The sequence below is a fragment of the Ochotona princeps genome, chromosome 3, assembly GCF_030435755.1.
Source record: "Ochotona princeps isolate mOchPri1 chromosome 3, mOchPri1.hap1, whole genome shotgun sequence".
NCBI classification, from domain to species: Eukaryota; Metazoa; Chordata; class Mammalia; order Lagomorpha; family Ochotonidae; genus Ochotona; species Ochotona princeps.
In genome coordinates, this window is record NC_080834.1 from 68,089,929 (window position 1) to 68,108,638 (window position 18,710).

The window sequence follows — 18,710 nt, forward strand, 5'->3', positions numbered from 1 at the left end:
GCTGAAATCTCAGATTTCTGTTCATTTGGGGAAGATTCAGACATATACTTTTGATGATATAAACAGCGTGCATGAACATTTTTAAAGTTTGGGTGAAGATAAGAATTTCTGACAACGGGCAAATGCTTAGTGTATTTAAAAAATGTGGGGGTTCCACAAAGATAATCGTCCATTTGTATCAGTCATCAGATATTGATGCCATTACTCTTCTTGTTAAAAATCAGATGTGGCTTTCTTAGAATATGGGTGGATTTCAAATGGAAGGAAGGGTGAAAAGAGAAGTCAAATTTCAGAAGAAAACTTATTTTAGGGTGATTTGTATTGAATAATTACATTTGCACAGGGAGCATAAGTGCTGCATCCATGGATGTTGAACACATGGATGCGGAAATCTGACTGCATTTACCAACTATTGGGGCAGAGACATTAGCTGTCCCTAGAACAGATATACTGGGACTTGCCACCAGAATGCGTGTCTAGGTACATGAATTATAACATGAAATGAGACAAGGTGCATTGAAAGCATGCATGAATAGTCCAACTTTAACTTAAACATTATCTAAACATTATCATTGCAGCATGCATCTCTACTTTTGAATGAGGACTCCCAATGAAACTGTTTAATATATCTTGACAATAAAATGCTTGACTTTCTACCACTGTCTGTACCTACAATGTTGTGATACACTTAAATAGAAGAATGATGGATTTGCGACTGTTGCTGAAGGAGCACACTATTATTATAATATAGGAGAAAACAGTGAGGGGCAGAGGTGGGGAAGGTGAAGAGAGAAATTCCTGAGCCTAAGGAACTACATCATGAAAAACAACAAAACATAGCTCAATACATGGTAAAATGACCAAAAAAAGAGAAAGTTTCAAAACACTAAATTCAAATAACTAAAAAACTAAGTAAATGGAATAGCCTAGAGTTCAAAGTGCCTTTTAAATTTCTTTTGTGGGGGGAGGTACTCTGGGGTTTTTTTGCTGTTTACAAGATTCAGATATAATAATAAATATTTGAAAAATATTTCAACATGACTTTTGGTTAAAATTCTGAAAGTGAAACACATCAAATCAAAATTCCCATCTGTTGAAACATTGCCTTTCACGCTCGGTCTCAGGGAGGGAATGGGTGCATGTCTGGGTATTGACTTCCAACAGACTAAAACACACCTCTAAAGTTACAAAACCAAGTCTACATAGCATGTAAAATGGTCAGAGATCACCGCAAGTGATTCATTTTGAACTTTCTTGTGTTCCACAGCTACTCAACAGCACAGGTCTTAATATTCTGAGAGTGACAATAAAGAAAGTTTCATCGATAAGGCTTAAATTATCTTTTCAGTGAATCTGGGTTTTCCACTGAGAATAACCAAGAGTCTGAAGGCACAGTTCATCAGAGCTGGCTGAGCTTGGGAATCCTCCGCCTCACAGCTTGAGGTGATAACATGTGTGGCTCTGTGTCAAAGAGGCAGGAAGTTGCCTCCTAGCCCTTCCTATCATGACTGTTTATGATGAAGAAAAAGAAATTAAAATCCCTGGGAACTGAACATCCATCATCTTTCCCAATCTTGCTGAGTAACGCACCCTAAATGAAATATTCTACCAAAGAAGTACATATTACTTGATTATAACGAAAAGAGAGAATGACTTTATTGAGTCATATGAAACATCTGGTGGGACAGCCAAGGGGTAAAGAGATAAGATGCACTCGCTAGGAAACGACTCACAACAAAGAATGAGGACTGTTCTAGCAGAGGATGAAAGAGCAGTCCTACTTACTTCACTGTTCTGCCTGAGAGATTCGGCAGGTTTGCATCCCCTACACAGTACTGCATGAGTCCATGAGAGAAGAAACAAAACAAAACAAAACAAAACAAAACAAAACAAAACAAAACAAAACAAAACAAAACAAAACACAAAGGAGCCTTAAAGAATGGCACTACCCAGCAATACATGGCATTAGGCCAACTGAGCTGGAAAAAAATACATAGCTCAAGAAAAAGAAAATCTTACCACACAACATAGCAAAATAAAATCCAGGGTTCAATTATTACAAAATTAAATCACTTAGAAAATAAGAGGGAAAAGCAGAGGGAGACAGTGAGAGATTGAGATTTATCTGCTCTTTGAATAGACAAAGGCTTTCTAAAATGCAATGCAACTGAAAAATAAGATAATGGAAAAGTTTAGTAATCTTTTTAAGCATATTCTAAGGCTTGCCTATTTAAAAATTCTCATAAAAATTGCTAACAAATGTGAGAAAAATTGTTTTAGATGATATCACAAAAGATCAAACCATATAATCTGTAAATGTGTTTAAACCACTGATTTAAAAACATTATTAATGCCCAATAAACAAATCTACAACTAAAGGTCATTAAATGGAAAATACTAATAAGCAAGTGAAGAAAGTCTACTCTATTAGGCATCAAAGAAATTGAAAGTTAAAATAACCATTCTAATATTACATTAGCCAAAACTTTAGTGATGGAAAAACATAATGTTTACATCCTGGGTACTAAGGCAAATAAACTCTTCTACAGTTTTGGCAATATTGTGAACTGCAACATTTTTCTAGAATAAAATTTAACCATACCTATTTCCAACCCTTAAAATAGTAAAAATGTGGGGCTGGCATAGTGGCATGCAGGTTAATCCTTTGCCCGAGGTGCTGGCATCCCACATGGATGTCAGTTCGAGTTCCTACTCCTCTGCTTCTGATACAGTTCCCAGCTTATGACCTGAGATAGCAGCTGAGGATGGCTCAAGTCCTCAGGACTCTGCATCCATGTGGGAGACCTGGAAGAAGCTCCTGGTTCCTGCCTTTGTATCAGCTCAGCTCTAGCCATTGTGGCCATTTGGAAAGCGAACCAGCAAATGGAAGATTTGTTTTTCCCTGTTTCTCTCCATACCTCTTAAAAATAAAATGAATCTTTTGAAAAATGTTAAATACTTAAACTGCTAAATCCCCTTTAAAAATGTAGTTTAAGGAAACAATCCAAAATGTGAGCCAAGATTTATGTGTTCATTGCAATATCAATCATAATTAAAACTTTTGAAATAGTTTAAATCTTGCAAATGAGAAATCTGGTTTAGTAGATGATAGTGAATGTAGATTATGTAAACACACAGCGACTGAAATCATAGTTATTGGGAGAATTTAAAGACATGAGATATATTTATGTCATATTTTGAGTAAGTGAAAACAGGAAGCTTTAAAATTATAAATGGTATGATTTTAGTTTTGTAATGAAAAGTTTTAGAAAATGGAAAAAGTATTCTGAGGTTTTCATGGCAAAATTGTTTTAAACTAAACATGATTTTCTACATTTGAAACTACACAGAATAATTTGCTTTATCAGAATTGTCAATCAGTTCTAGTTTATGCAAGATCGTTTTCGGTCATCGAAAAGATTTCTTTTAATCCCAATGAGGAACGTATGACATTTTCCCCTCACATTGGGTTACATGATCATTAGAATACTTTGCAGTTTAGACATAAAAGAGACACCCATCTGTATACATCACACATGCAATAAAGAATAATCTACACCCATGAATATTTCCCACACAGGGACTAAAGACAGCACTGAATTTCTCTCTCCTCGCTAGAGTGCCTTAGCAATTCTAGTTAGTGACATATAATCAGCCTCGTTTTATAATCTGGAATGTGATTTGCAACGCAAACTTCAGTGACTGAAACCATGGTTCACATTAGCAACAGGTAGTATGTAACTCACATTGATGCCTCCCTAGACTTTGAAAGTGGAAGAAGAGACAGTCTGATGACAAATTAAGCTATTTAAGTGAGAGAGAAAAGAATGTCTCCCCAGCTGGCTTAGTTTAGGAAATACCTTACTCATATACAACAAATGGAGGTTGGACACATGACAAAACCAAATCAGTGGCTCATCACTGTGCTAGGGTTGGCTGATTCTTTCAAGTAGGACATGATAGAAAATACAGAGAGGAAAAACAGAACTGTAGCAATGTTCACAAAGCATGCAAATCACTCTTGAAACATTCTACTATAAAACATTTCACAACACTGAAATACTAAAGTAACTATGTCTTCCAATTTTTACAATGCTGTACAACTGTACTGAGTCTCAGGATTTTAAAGCTTCAAATAAATCAAGGATGATCTGGAATCGTACTTCCCACTTCACTTTTAAAAATAAGCTAATTTGAGGGGCAGAGTGCAATAGCCTAGTGGCTAAAGCCCTCACCTTGAACACACCAGAATCCCATATGGATGCTGGTTCTAATCCCGGCAGCTCCACTTCCCATCCAGCTCCCTGGTTGTGGCCTGGGAAAGCAGTCAAGAACAGCCCAAAGCCTTGGGACCCTGCACCCGCGTGGGAGACCTGGAAGAGGCTCCGGGATCCTGGCTTCAGCCTGGCTCAGCTCTGGCCATTGTTGCTGCTTAGGGAGTAAATCAGCGGATGGAAGATATTCCTCTCTGTCTCTCCTCCTCTCTGTATATTTGACTTTGCAATAAAAATAAATAAATCTTTAAAAAAGCTAATTGTGAATATACCACATTCTTTCTTTAGTGCCCTAAATCTAGTCAGTTAATCCAATTTCTATATGTCATAATAAGATTGTTTTCTTAGGTAAGACATAGGGCAAATACAATTTCTAAAAATATTTTTGACAATAAACTGGTACATACCACTGAGTGGGTTTGGTCATAAGTACTTTGGATTTTCCCATTTACTTTATTTTTACCTAAAAAGACAAGAGAGGACTTTATTTTACTCTTCTTGTTTCTACATCAATGCTAACTATTTATTATGAAGGTAACCATAATGTGTACTCCTCAATTGAGGCATGTTATTACAATAATTATTTCAAGCACTAATTCTAATGAAGTTTTGATACAGAGGTTACTTGGAAGAAAGCTAAGGACTTCCTTAAGTCTTTTTACATCTACTTTCATTGGGCTGAACATTACCAACATATTTTTGTTTTTAAACAGTTGTTCACAACTTAGGGATTGATTTTAAAATACTAAAATGGTTGGGGCTGCTACAATGGCTCAATTGGCTAATCTTCCAACTGCAAGTGACAGCATCCCATTATGGGCACTGGTTCATGTCTTGGTTACTCCATTTCTCATCCAGCTCCTTGCGTACAGCCTATGAAAGCAGTGGAGGATGGCTTAAGTCCTTGGGACACTGCACCAATGTGGGAGAACCTGGAGAAAGATCAGCTGAGATCCAGCAATTGCACCAATTGGGGAGTTAACCAGCAGACAGACGATCTTAGTCTCTCATTTCTATAAATCCACTTTTCCATTAAAATTGCATATTTAAAAAATATTTCAATGGCTAACGATTTATCAACAGGAATGTCTAATACACTTATTTAAAAGTTAAGAATAAAATATTCTGAGAAATCAATACCCAATATGCTGGTTTTTATATTTTATTAAATAGTGAGCACAGAGATGAACTTATTTTAAAAAAACAAAATAATTAGAAATCGAGTAACTGGGATAGAAAAAAAAGTTTTAAAAAGTGTACTGAAGCAGAACTCCAGGTACTTACTTCCAACCATAGTCTTGTGATTGAAAATCTTGCTCCAAATCCCACCTTCCACATTATCTTTCACTCCAAATTCATAAACTGTGTTGGGCTTTAGATTTTCCACAATTGTTTCTGTGGCTGGACAGATCTGAAACACCCATTTCTTTTCCTTATCCTTTTCTCTGTAGCGAATTGTATAATATCTGTTGAATACAAGAAAGACAATGCTTTAAAATAACAGGGAAATTTGGGATATTATTTAATGCCTTAATAGTAGTATTTAAAATTTCTTTATTGAAAGAGAGAGAGAGAAAGACAACTCCAACCACTGGTTCGTTTCTCAAATGCCCATAACAGCTGAAACAGCTAGGAGCTGGGAAATCAGTTTTAGGTCCCCCATGCAGTTGGCAGGCATGGAAGTACTGAAATCATCATTCCAGAATGTCAATTTCGTTCATGTGGATTAAATTTTTGTACTCCGATTTTAAAAATTTCAAGTTATGAGTTGGCATCTATATAGGGCAGCATTCTGATAGGATACCAGAATTCTAAGTTTTATTATTTGCTACTCTGAAAAAAGAAAACTGGAAAACACTAGTCATTCTCTTGCACTAACACATAAGGCAGAATATACATATAATTTTTATAAATGCTAATGATCAGCTTTGTAATTGTAAATGTTTAAGTCTTTTCATCCCATGGAGAGTACATTAACAGTAATGTGCATTTTTTTTATGAAGAAGAAACAGACACTAAAAAGTATCCATTAATTTAAGGATGGATTTTCTTATTATTATAAGAAAGAATCAACTAATAGCCCAGCTAAGATTATAATGAGAAAATTAAAATAATGTAAATCAAAGGTCCCTGTTACATATTTTTTAGGGCATTCTAATACATAAATTTATGCTGGAGTCCAACTCCAGCCGAGTTCGGAGCTCGGGAAGGGTGCGTGGAGTCGGTGATAAAGAAAGACACAGACACTGTCACTTGGTGAGTTCTCACGACAGCTCAAGAAAAAGCTGTCCTTTTTATTTACTCAGACACCTCACAAGTTTCTGCACAAGCAACTAATTGTTCTATTTTTACTTCAAGACTAAGGGGGCATGCAGACATTTGGTCATTCCGTCTGCACTTCAGGGCTAAGCAGGTGCCCCTAAAGATGATTCTTGAAAATACTGTGTTCATATTCTTCAAAGCAAGCCATTATTCATTCTTCAACAGTAGCCATGGAGCGACAACCAGGACTCCAAGGCCAAGGCACATGCGATTACCTGCTAATCAGTAGTACATTCCTACCACATTTCTATTTCTACAAGGGAAAAAAATGTAAAATCTAAAAACAAAAGTTTCAAATGTTAAATCCCCCTGCAACTATAGACTCTACAACCCCATAAACAATGAAACAATAATCAAAAGCATTTTTCTTTAATAAAAGCATCCTTAATTCCTCTAGCTAAAAATTATAAAAGCAGATAAGTTACTTTTTTATGCTCCAAAAATTGCAGAAGGCTAGCCTTTGAGATAACAATAACTATATTTATTGCCATAGCAGTTTCAGCTTTCACTCCCATCACTTCCATTACTTTGTAAAATTCTTATTAAGCTATTTTCCAGAAGGCATGCTATATGTCTGGGCCCGATTTCAGGGCAATGGGTACAGGTACACAATAAGGTGTCCAGAAATGGCATGGGTTTAATTGTACTCTTGCTCGCAGTTAAAGGCCAACTCACCAAGACATTATCAATTACATTAACTCTCAAGCTCACGTTGGTGGCAAAAGCCATCTCTCAGGGGCAAACAATGCCTCAATAGATCACAGAATTCTTAGTGGGCTGCTTGAGTTTCCATGCTAAAAGGTGGTGAGACTGCGTCAAGGTGGTCAGAGAGAAATCTGCTGGGCCCTGCCAAACAGCTGGAAGCTCCCCCGGGCCCTGCCAAGCAGGGGAGCTGTTCTCTTCACACCTTCATGTCATCCACACCCACTACACGGACCCCAGCAAATTTAAATGCATTAAAATAAGCTAATCTTCACTACTATTTTTGGCACATTTGCTAACCTGTTATGTTTTACTCTTTTTTTCAGTTTTTAAATTACTATTTTATGATACAGTTCCATAGGCTCTGGGGCTTCCCTTACCCCCCTCTTTAATCTCTTCTCCCCACCCCTGATTTCTCCTAAGTTATTGCAATAGTATATACGGTCCTTCAGAAAGTCAAAAGTCCATCATTGTGGGCAGAGAGTCCAGCATCCTATTGTCAAGATAAAAACAGTTTCATTGGGAGTCTATCTTCGATCTGGAAGTACGGATGTGTACTGCATTTTATCCTCACATCTGAATATGACAGTCTCCATTACATAGTTACTATACATCCTCTTAAGAATGAAAAGCCACAAAACAAAATTAGGTTGTTGGTGGTGCTGATCTTGCTGGAACCTGCTAGCCATTAGGTCTGAGGGCCACCCACTTATCTTGACCTGTAGGATGCCAAAGTTGGTATTATTTTTCCTGTGGGACCAGTGCAATACACTGAGCTGGAAGTGAGTTTGCTCCAAGCTCTGTGAAGTTCATTGTTGTCCTTCCAGTCTCAAAGCCTTTGCCATACCGCACCAAATTGCGCCTAATGTGCCACTGATGGAGTTCTGGATCTGCTGGCCATTAGATCTTAGGACTAACTGGACTTATTTTTGGTGGAACCTATAGGATGTCATGTTGGTACAATGCATTGTGCCAGAAATGAGTTTATTCCCAGCTTTGTGCATGTGCAGTCCTGCCCAACAGCCTTTGCTTCCCTATGCAAAATGGTGCCTACACATGTGGCTCTGGTGGGGGCGGGGAATAGGCTGTGAAATCCACATAGGTGGTTCTCCTACCACCTGTTTGGGGTCTGCTGCTTTGTCTCTGCACCTGGTTGAATCAAACAAATCCACAGGACTGGCAGTTCTTTGCCTGGGTTCACCTCCTGAACTTCAGGTGAACTCCCCTTTCCACCTGGCTGCTGGTGGAGCTCAGATCACGACTTGCTGACTGCCACTAGGATAGCTGGTCATGACAACATCACACCATTGTCTCTGCTACTTTCCTGTGTCTGTCAGTCCCCAGGTGCCCCTTTGCCATTGGCCTGTCTTCTCTTATTTCCTGGAATGTGCCCTGGCTGCTTCACCCTGGCCAATGATTCTCTGTCTGTTTAACATGTCCTTACCCTATTCCATCATCTTGATTCTACATGTTTCTACAGAAACATGTTTAGTAGGAATCCCATTTTACAAAGTGGAAACTGAGTTTGAGAAAATCTTGTAACTAGCAAAATATCATCCAGCTAGTGACTTTTACCAGGGACAATGACAGAAGCAGAAAACAAATATTCCTCTCTGGCTCTACTTTCACCAGCCTTGCTAATAGGGCAACAAATATGAAAAGGGGCTTTCGGTAGATGTGCATAAAGCAATCATAAGTCAGTAAGGACAGATGTTATCAAAAATGAGTGCAATCAGCGGGTTGCATGGTGCTACACATTTCATGTAGTTTGCAGAAAGATTAAGATTTCCATACTAAATGTTGCATTATTTCTAGCTCTGTAAAGAATACTGAAAGAATGTATTTATTTACTTGAGAGGTACAGAAATAAAGAGTTCTCTCACATGCCGTGCACTCCTCCACATGCCTATTATGGCTAGGTTTGGACTGGGGCTGGAGCTGCAAAATCAGCACATGTTTCCAACATGAATGGGAGGAACCCAATTACTTAACCACCAACATTGTCTTTCAGGGTCTTCACTGGCAGGAAACTGGAGGACCGCGCCTGGGCACCCTGAACCCAGGCACTCTGTTGTGTGACGTGGGCATCTTAACTGCTGGATGAAGCACCTACCCCTGGGAAAAATAGTTTTAATTTGGATCCCCATGAGCATGCAGAGAGATAAGTTAGTGTCAACAGATATTTAAATTTTTGTCTGCTGTGCATTTTAAAACAAACATTTTAAGAACAGAATAAATTATAACTTCCATGATGATAGAAATAAATCTTTGATATACTGTTTTAGGTTTTTTTAAATATATCTTATTCCCACATTTCCCCTTACTCCCCTAAAAAAATCCCCTAATAGTGCAACTATTTTCTATCCTTGCAAAACTAAGTGGGCTAACATTCAGCTTGTTTTATTTAAAGCTCTAAAAAGCCATGCATGCAGTTATGCTAAAAACAGTTTTATAGTGCCCTGTAAAAACTAAAATTCTGATTTTTAAAAATTTCTTCAGGGTCAAGCTCTTAGTGACACAGAAAAATTACAAAGAGTCTTGAAAAATGAGCACCTGGACTGGCTAATTTGTGGAGTTCAGTACAAAATGAAAATGTAGACTTCTTGTTTAAAAGTTAATTGTAAGATAGATCATGAAGCCAAGCTTTGGCCCTTCTAAATAGGGGATATTGTGCAAAGGCCACAGATATGTGATTTCCTCATTAATTTCTTACAGAAATATTGTAAATTCTAACTTTCTTTTAAGATTTATCTGAGAGATAGAGTTGCACACAGAGAGAAAAGTGTTGGTTCACTTCCTAAATGGCAGCAATGGTTGGGCTGGTCTGGAGCGGCTTCTGGATCTCTCTCACATTTGGGTCATCCTCCACTGCTTTTTGCAGGCACAATAGCAGGAACTGAATGGGGAAGTAACGCAGCTGGGATTCAAACTGATACTCACATGGAGTGCTAGGACTACAAATGGTGGCTTTATGCACTATACCACAGTGCTGGGTACTCAGCCTTTCTAACGAGTTATAAACCGCTCAAGTGTTTGCTGTCTATCACATACTTGCTTCCTCCCAGGCAAAGGTGCTTGGAGCACTCTAATCCCATTCTCAAGAAGCAGAACCCAGGATGAGCGAAAGAGATGTTACAGATAACAGCTGCTAATCAAAACTGCTACTGAACTGAAAACAGATTTATAGGTTCCAAGTCTTCTGTATCTTGCAAATTGAAATGTCAACAAATTATGAAATGCATTTTTAGACAAGTATGTTGCAAGCAGTTTGCTTTTTGCTTGCCCTGGCTCTTAAAGGACTTAAGAGAACTGTGGAGAAACTAAAATAGACCATATGGGCTATCACAATTATACCTCTCTAGAAAGGACATACCTCTGAGGACTTGTTTGTGGGATCTGCAGCACCCTTGCTAACAGAATTACCAAGGTTCAGACTCAAAACTTTCCAATAAACTTGATTTCATATCTTCTTATGAATAAAATGGGACAGAAATGTTCTGGTCTTTAAAAAAAAATCTTAAACCTCTCATTAAGACAACAATTCAGCTTGAATTTTTTTCCCTATTGCAATCACAAGACATTTGAAATGTTCTTTGACATACCAGGTTAGTATAGACAGGTGGATTTTCTCTGCTTCAGTTAGGTTTATCCTGTAGAAGGACTGTCCCCCTAAGGAACCAGATCACCAAATGCCTGATGGACCCCAAATCTTAGATGTTCTCAGCAGACTGAGGGTTACACAGGAAGCAAACTTCCTGCTGAGACAGCAGGCTGCCTTGCTAGCTAAGTGTGCCTGGAGAGGTGTGGAGCGTCTTCACCACCTTCCTTTTCTTTTTTAAGTGTTTGTGGCCTAAATGCATCTGAACAACACAGTGTTAGATTTCATTTCTAGTTAGATCTGCTTGTTCACTGGTACTGGTTTCTATAACTCATGCTTATCCTGTTATATGAGACCTGGTGATTGTTTTCCAAATCCCTTGTGATCTACCAGAGTAGCTTGTACGCTACTGTTTACATTTCATCTGCCTGCTTGCCCTGCAAAAATTATCAGTTGTCCAGTATAACCCAATAAGGTGTGCATTGTTCATGGTGCCGTTGCATCTCCTGTGTCCCAAATTATTTTTGCAGTTCCTCACTAGAGGGACTCCTGAGATTATCCTGGTCAACACACTATCTAAGTTGATACTTGTATAAGGCAGGTATGTTTCAAACATTAAAATAAAGGCAAAGGAGACCACTTAGCCATATTTAAAATAGAAAAGTTGGTTTTCCTTAATTTTAAAGCAAAATAGAATCCTTATGCTAATTTTTAATAACCTAGCACTCAGTGCTCCATAAATGTGAAATGAACAGAGTAGATATTTAGGTACTCACCAAGTTATTTTAAACATTAGGATACAATTGGTCTAAATGGCCACTGATTCAAACACTAAATATAGTGATTTAAGTAATAAAATTAAGCATTATACTTTGCTGTTGTCACTGTGCAAAGCTTCATTTGCCAAAATGCACCATTGCCTGTAGTTAATACAAACTGAAGCAAACAATAAATGTCTGCAGCGTACATTTGCAGAGGCTTAAGGTTTTTCATTTCTTTATTTCAGTTTCTCCATACAATGAACTCGAAGCACAGTAAAACTCAACACAGACGAAGAGGCGGCTAAGAATACCGATGGCCCAACAGTGAGTGATGCAGTCAAGTGCCGTTTTGTATCTCCTAAATAAATATGTTTTGGACTGCATTAGACACATGTTCTACCATGGTGCTAGGCAAAGGAGATACAAAGAGACAGAAAAAAATGACCTAGCATGGAAGAAAAGTAAACAGAATTAGATTAGCATCACTCAAAGGTGTATTGGTATTATCATGCATTTATTCCAATACAGAGCCACTGTATTCACATGTGTGAGAATATCCAGGATCAAACATCCCTTGCACATCTTTCTGTGGATGATTAAGGTTGGGCACAAGCACAGACAGACAATAAATACTAAAAATACAAGTGAAGCCTTAGAGTGTCATCAGACTGCACTCTGGAAAGGCTGCCTCGAGCCACTTGGATTCTAAGAATGACAGCAGCTTGTATCCTAATTAAGAATCCAAAACTGACCAAGGTATCTCGTGGTTTAGCCTTGGCTTCCTGAGTACTCGCAGTGCTGATAGTAATTGCTGCTATAGTTTTAAAAAATGCACAGTCTTCAATATGTAGTGAAAAAGGCAGTTAATAGTCTAACCTCAATATTAGACAGTTACAAACTAATAGCATAACCTCCAAGGAGTCTTATTATCCACGTAATCATCAGTTTTTCTCAGAAGGGCGACTGGACTAGACAAACACTAAGACTATGTTTCTATAAATGTATTCTAGCAATACATCAGAAATTTTATTCTAAAAAGCATGTCTGAGACAGAAGTGGAAACATTATTTTTATAATGCAATGGCAGCAAATTATCCAAAGTCTAAGATGATGCTTTTTCAAACCACCTTGGCTTAATGCACAGTGTTGTTGTTCATCTTTCGGGTTTTTGCAATTTTTCAGGACCATATTTCTACTTTGATCAACTATTAATGACATAAAATCATTCCATAAAAAGTCTCTTCACATCAAAGGACACTACCTGATACTCCTTTTTTTTTTGAGGTTCTTGTTTCTTTAGTAAGGCTGTAACTGTTAATGTACTTTCAATACCCCACTCCCCGCCCCAGTCTCTCTTTTCCTTTATTCTGTCTTAACCCCATCTCTTGAACATTCATGAAGTGAACTGTGAAATCTGGATAAGAGAGGTTGACGAGAGAAATTAAGGGTTAGATGAACAAGCAAGATGATTTTTAAGTCCCCTTTTTGAGACTATGACTTATTCACTAATATGTGTTTTTAAATGTGAGATTAAAGTAAAAAAAATGATTTTTACTCTAAGAATCTACATGTTAACAAAATCTTCTAGATGATTTTATAAGCATTAAAGTTTGAGAAGCACCACTCTGCATAGTGGTGATAGTTAACGACAATGTATAGACGAGATAAAGAACATCTAAGGATAGAAAACTATGTCATATTTAGGAGGTGAGATAATTAAACAGGAGGATGAGTGATTTGAGGGACAGGAACAAATTCTAAGTAAAAATGTCAAAGGACAGTTCAACAATAGGGGTTTGGGGGCCTGTACTGTGACTCAATTGGCTAATCCTCTACCTTTAAGTGTTGGTATCCCTTATGGGTGCCAGTTCTTGTCCCAGCTGCTCCAGTTCCCAATTAGCTCCCTGCTTGCAGCCTGGGAAAGAATCAGAGGACAGCCAAAGTCCTTGGGACTCTGCATCCATGTTGGGAGACCTGGAGGAGGCTCTAGGTTCCCTGTTTGGATCAGCTCAGCTCAGCTCAGCTCTAGTCATTGTGGCCTCTTGGGAAATGAACCAACAAATGGAAACGTTTCCCTCTCTGTCCCCCCTTCTCTTTGTAAAACTGCTTAATAAAATAAATACATAAAAAGAATGGGGGAAATGGGGAATGGCTGGAGATTGCATTATGAAGATAAGGGCAAGAACTGAGAAAATTCTACCAGATTTTCAATTAATGGACCATTGGTGGCTATCAAGAACTGTTTTAATGAAGCTATAGAAAGGGGATATTGAGAAACCACTGAAAAACCAAAAGCACTGTGAGGGGGGATGTGAAAATCTAGCCTGGGGACCCAGTGTTGTGATGAAGCGGGTTAAGCCACAACCTATGATGCTGGCATCTTATATCAGAGCTCTTGCTTTAGTCCTGGTTGTTGTACTTCTAAGACTTCTCTCTGATAACACAGCTGTGAAAGCAAATTAAGATGGTCCAAGTGCTTGGGCCTTACCAACCATGTGGGAGATCAAAATAGAGTTCCAGGCTCCTGGGTTTCACCTACCTGAGCTCCTGCAATTGTGGCCATTTAGTGGCTATAGATAGCAATATTCTCTCTGGATCTCTCTCTATATATCACTTTTTCAAATAACCAATTCTTTCTTATAAAAAATCAAGCATCTAAGTCCAGATAACCCTGAAAAGTTTGTTAGTTACCCTGAAAAATTTGTTAGGTAAGGGCAGAGATCAGTAGCTTCAAAAATATGGTAGAAACAATAAGGTGTTGGAGGGCAGGCAAATCTCCAGCAGGAAGCCAGGCACTAACAGTAGTGAAGGGGTAAATATAAGAGAACACTGGTGATGCAAGGGGAGCTGAGAAATGCAATCACAAACACTGTTTTGAGGGGAGAAATACAGGTGATAAGTCTGGGATGAAGAGAGTGAGATCATGACATTATAGTCCAGATTTCCTTCAAAATATTGAAGCCACAGTGGACTAGTGTAGGGAGAATGCCAAGACAGACATCCAGGTGTCTGTTGCCAGCATCCAGGATAAAGTGAGGGGTGCTTGGATTGGATGCATTAGCATGGAAACGAAGAAAAAGAGAAACATGCAAAAAGGGGTTCTCAAAAGCAGAATCGACAGAACTTGAGGTGTTCATAAACTACACAAGGCAGAAAAGAAAGTGAATAAATTAAGATGAATGGAAGATTTGTGACACTTCAAGAAATAAGAAGTGGTATTCCAAAAAAAAAAAACACTGTGATTTGAATATTGTCATGTCTAATTGAAGCATGACATATAAAACAAACGTCGACATTTCATTGTGAATTCTTTCTGCATAGATTTGAAACCTAGAGTCTGCCATGTGCCAGATGCTGGCCTAACGGTTGGGGTTATGCGATTGTGGCAGGAAAGACATACATGTTTCTTGCCCTCACAGAGGCTAAAATCAGATACTGAAAATTCTTGCTTCTTAAAAACTTGGATTGGGAGGACATAAAATGCAAGAGTCTGAGCTCATTACACAATGCATACATGTGTTGAATTATCACACTGCTTCCTTAAATATGTACAATGATTATGTGTCTAAATAATAATCAAAAAGAAGCCTGCTCCAGACTAGCAAAACACAAGGCCTCATTCCACATTAAGAGTAAATAAATACAATTTGAAAGTGTCAGACAATGTGAAAATAATTTCTAAAAGAACCATAATGCTCTAATAAGTTGGCAAAGGAGTGACAACAAAAACAATCTTGAAAGCTTTAAAAACTTGGAAACATGGGAAGGAAAAAATAAGCTACTAATGGTGAAATAAATTTTGGTTAAAAACATGTTTGGTTGTTCTTCTGGGTCAATTTGGAAAGTTTTCTTTTGCCCTTCAATAGATTAAAGACAAATAAATATACATGTCATTCAGCTCAAAGCCCATTAATAGAAACAATAAAAAAACCACATTGGCCCTCCACCAATGTGAATTCATACAAGGATCTAAAATCATAAGTCTGTACAGATCCCATACAAATAGCAATACAAACAAGTATCCCAAAGAATAAAATAATATCATATTAATACTTCCAAAATGAAAACAAACTCATGAAAAGGGATTTTCTTACTGAAAACTCATGACGTAAGTACTTTCACACGGAAAGTACAAAGAAAATAAATAAAAATTTTCACTACGTTATTTGCACAGAATGATGGTGGATAAACTAATATGAATGTAAAAAAATCTTTTCTAAAAGACATGAAACATTGTTTAGTGGACGCAAATCACATCATTTAATGTCCCTTTAGCAGGCCAAGGGGACTCAGTTTTCACCGATTTTGTACAAAGTTATGAAGGCAATTTTCAGCCTTATTACTCTTGCAATTTTCAAGAAGTAATCATTTCTTTTAAGCTATTTTGGTCTATTTTATCCCTCTAGATTAATAAAATTAACATGAACATATGAAGAATTTTCTAAGTATGTTTCTAATTACACTCATTTGCAGTTCTGGCAGATTTGATTGTTTACAATGTGTGTGCTACTTGCAAAGCTTCAAATAAAGACTTTTTTCTCAATCATCACAGACATTAAATGTCAGCTCTTTATTAACTATGCTAATTAGAGAGAAATGAAGCATCTGTGAACAAGCTCCACAAGTACTCCAAGTATGGCTTTTCCGTTTGGGCCATAATGTCACGCTCTAACAGATCCTCATTTCAATCCTTAATCCTGATTCTCTCATTCCAGTTTGAAAAGATAAGAGTACTTCAGAAAATCTATGGAAAAGGAAACTGATAGGTTGATTTTGGAGAAAAAAAATGTTGAAGTCTATGCATAATATTGTTCACAAAACACATTTTCCATGCACATTTGGAAGTGCCATCACTTATCAGCATCTTGATGTATCATCACCAAAGGTTTCAAAGCAGAATTAATGATTTTGAACACTGCGATTTGGTGTGAATGACTCAATCTATTTGATGAGAACAGTAGAACCAGGTAAGTAAAAGGAGGTGAAAATGAGTGTGTGATCTGGGTAGTTTGGACCTTCAGTTGACTGCCTGGGTGAGGACCCTGGTTCCACTAGATCATTTATCCTCTTTTTTTTTGGTCTTAATATCTTTCTGCTATCACAGAGTAGCAACATCTTTCAGTCAGAGGTAGTCATTGCAGAAATTCTTTCATAAAGTGGTCTAGAGGACAAGATGAAACTGAAGGAAAAGCTTTTTGATAGGGGAGAAAATTATACACAAATAGTGCTTTGTGACCTTGCCAGGTTATCAAACCTGTTGAAGCAGTCTCCTGGATTTATACAAGTTGAGTAATCATTAAAACAGATTGCACTTTGTTCTATCACTACCCAATTTTCTTTCATCCCTCTTTAACTTTTTCCTTTTTTATAGGAAAATTTTTAAAAATGAAAAAAATGCATGAACCTAAATTTATCTTCTCAGCACTGGCATTCTGGACCAATACACTAGAGTTCATTTTCCAAGTAAAATAAGTCGTAGACTTACTGGTGGGTGAAATCAGGAATATTTTAGATTTTTTTGAAACCTCTCAAAATTATTTCCAAAGCTTGGGCTCTGGAAGTATCTTCCACATGCTTTTTTCTTAAGTATTTTTCCCTTTAGAAATACGGGCACATAAAGGAAAATTTAATTTTTTTCCTTTAGCCTAGATTTCCTAATCAAAGTCATATGAAAGGTACTTTGAGAACTTATAAACATTTTAAAGGCCTTTTCTTATAGTTCAGTTTACAGAAACAAAAACATGTAAAAGCTACAAAAATATGCACATAGCCAAAGAATACATGAAAGACATTCAATGTCCTAATTACTAGGAAAATGCACATTAAAATGAGACAATATCGCATTAGAACATCTAACATGAAAAACACTGACAACACAAACTGCTGGAGTACATGTGGAGCAACCAGACTCCTGTAGCAAGACAGATGGAAAAATTACACAAAAACACAGGAGAAATGCTTGTTCCCTATAGCCCAGTAATTCCATTTCAAGGTATTTATCCAAGAAAAACGAAAACATGTGCCCATGAAAATCTTACTAAAATGATTATGAGGGGCTGGCATTAGAGCACAGCAGGTTAAGCTGCTGCTTGCCACATCAGCATCCCTGGCTGCTACACTTCGATCCAACTTGTTGCTAATACACTGGGCATCAGCAGATGGAGCAAGCATCTAAACTTCTGACACCCATGTCAGACACCCACACACAGTTCCTGGCTCCCGGCTCCAGTCTGGCCCAGTGCTGGCCTCTTTAGCCACTTGAGAGGAAACCAACAGATGAAAAATCACCCTGATTCTCCTTCTGTGCTCTCCATATTTCAAATAAACAGATCTAAAAAAGAATTACTGTGCGATCTATATCCATTAAAATGAAAAACAGAATGTAATTTAGGTAACCATCACATATTGGTAAACTAATCAAGAATTTCAAAGAATCAGTCACTTGTAATGTGATGAATGAATCTCATAAATATTTTGAGTGAAAGAACAAAAAATTTCAATTGCCAGACTATATGACATTAATTCTAGAAAGGGCATAGTTGGCCTCTGGTGACAAAACCAAGCCGGTGGCTGCTTTTGAAGGAAGGTACTTTCTGGGGTGATAACATTCTTTCTCCTGATGGTATTAAAATACATGAGTTTAAGTATTTGTTAAAACCCATCAAACTCTAAACAGATTTAACTTCATTGTTTAAATCACACCTCAAGAAAAATTTTTATCAAACATGAAGAAACTTCTAAAATAGTGTACATTTAAAATTAAGAAAGCTTTGAAAAATGTCTTAAAGTTTGAAATTCCAAAAGCCTTTCCAAATGTAAACTTCTCAATTTCGAAACTAATATAACAAATATTTATTATAACATACATTATTTTGTAGTCAACTCATAAGACTGTTGGATGAACGACTGAATAGCAGTAATTTTAATGTATACTTGAGTTTTCTTATTTGTTCTGCAGAAGAACACGGCAGCTTCTTCTCCAACTCTGATTTCCTGTCTGTATCTTTTATTTTTTTAAGCACAGACTCCTGAATAGGATCCTTAGAATCACCC

At 37.4% G+C, this 18,710-nt stretch overlaps 1 protein-coding gene across 1 annotated transcript in view; it reads right to left on the minus strand.

The window, feature by feature from the left end:
* ABI3BP (ABI family member 3 binding protein) overlaps positions 1 to 18,710 on the minus strand; it is a 230,799-nt gene that overhangs the window by 123,044 nt on the left and 89,045 nt on the right. Inside the window, exons 5-6 of the mRNA XM_058661811.1 lie at positions 5,559 to 5,740; positions 4,682 to 4,737 (exon numbers count right to left, since the gene is read on the minus strand). Of these exons, the coding sequence (XP_058517794.1) occupies positions 4,682 to 4,737; positions 5,559 to 5,740 (238 nt within the window). The remainder of the gene's footprint in view (positions 1 to 4,681; positions 4,738 to 5,558; positions 5,741 to 18,710) is intronic.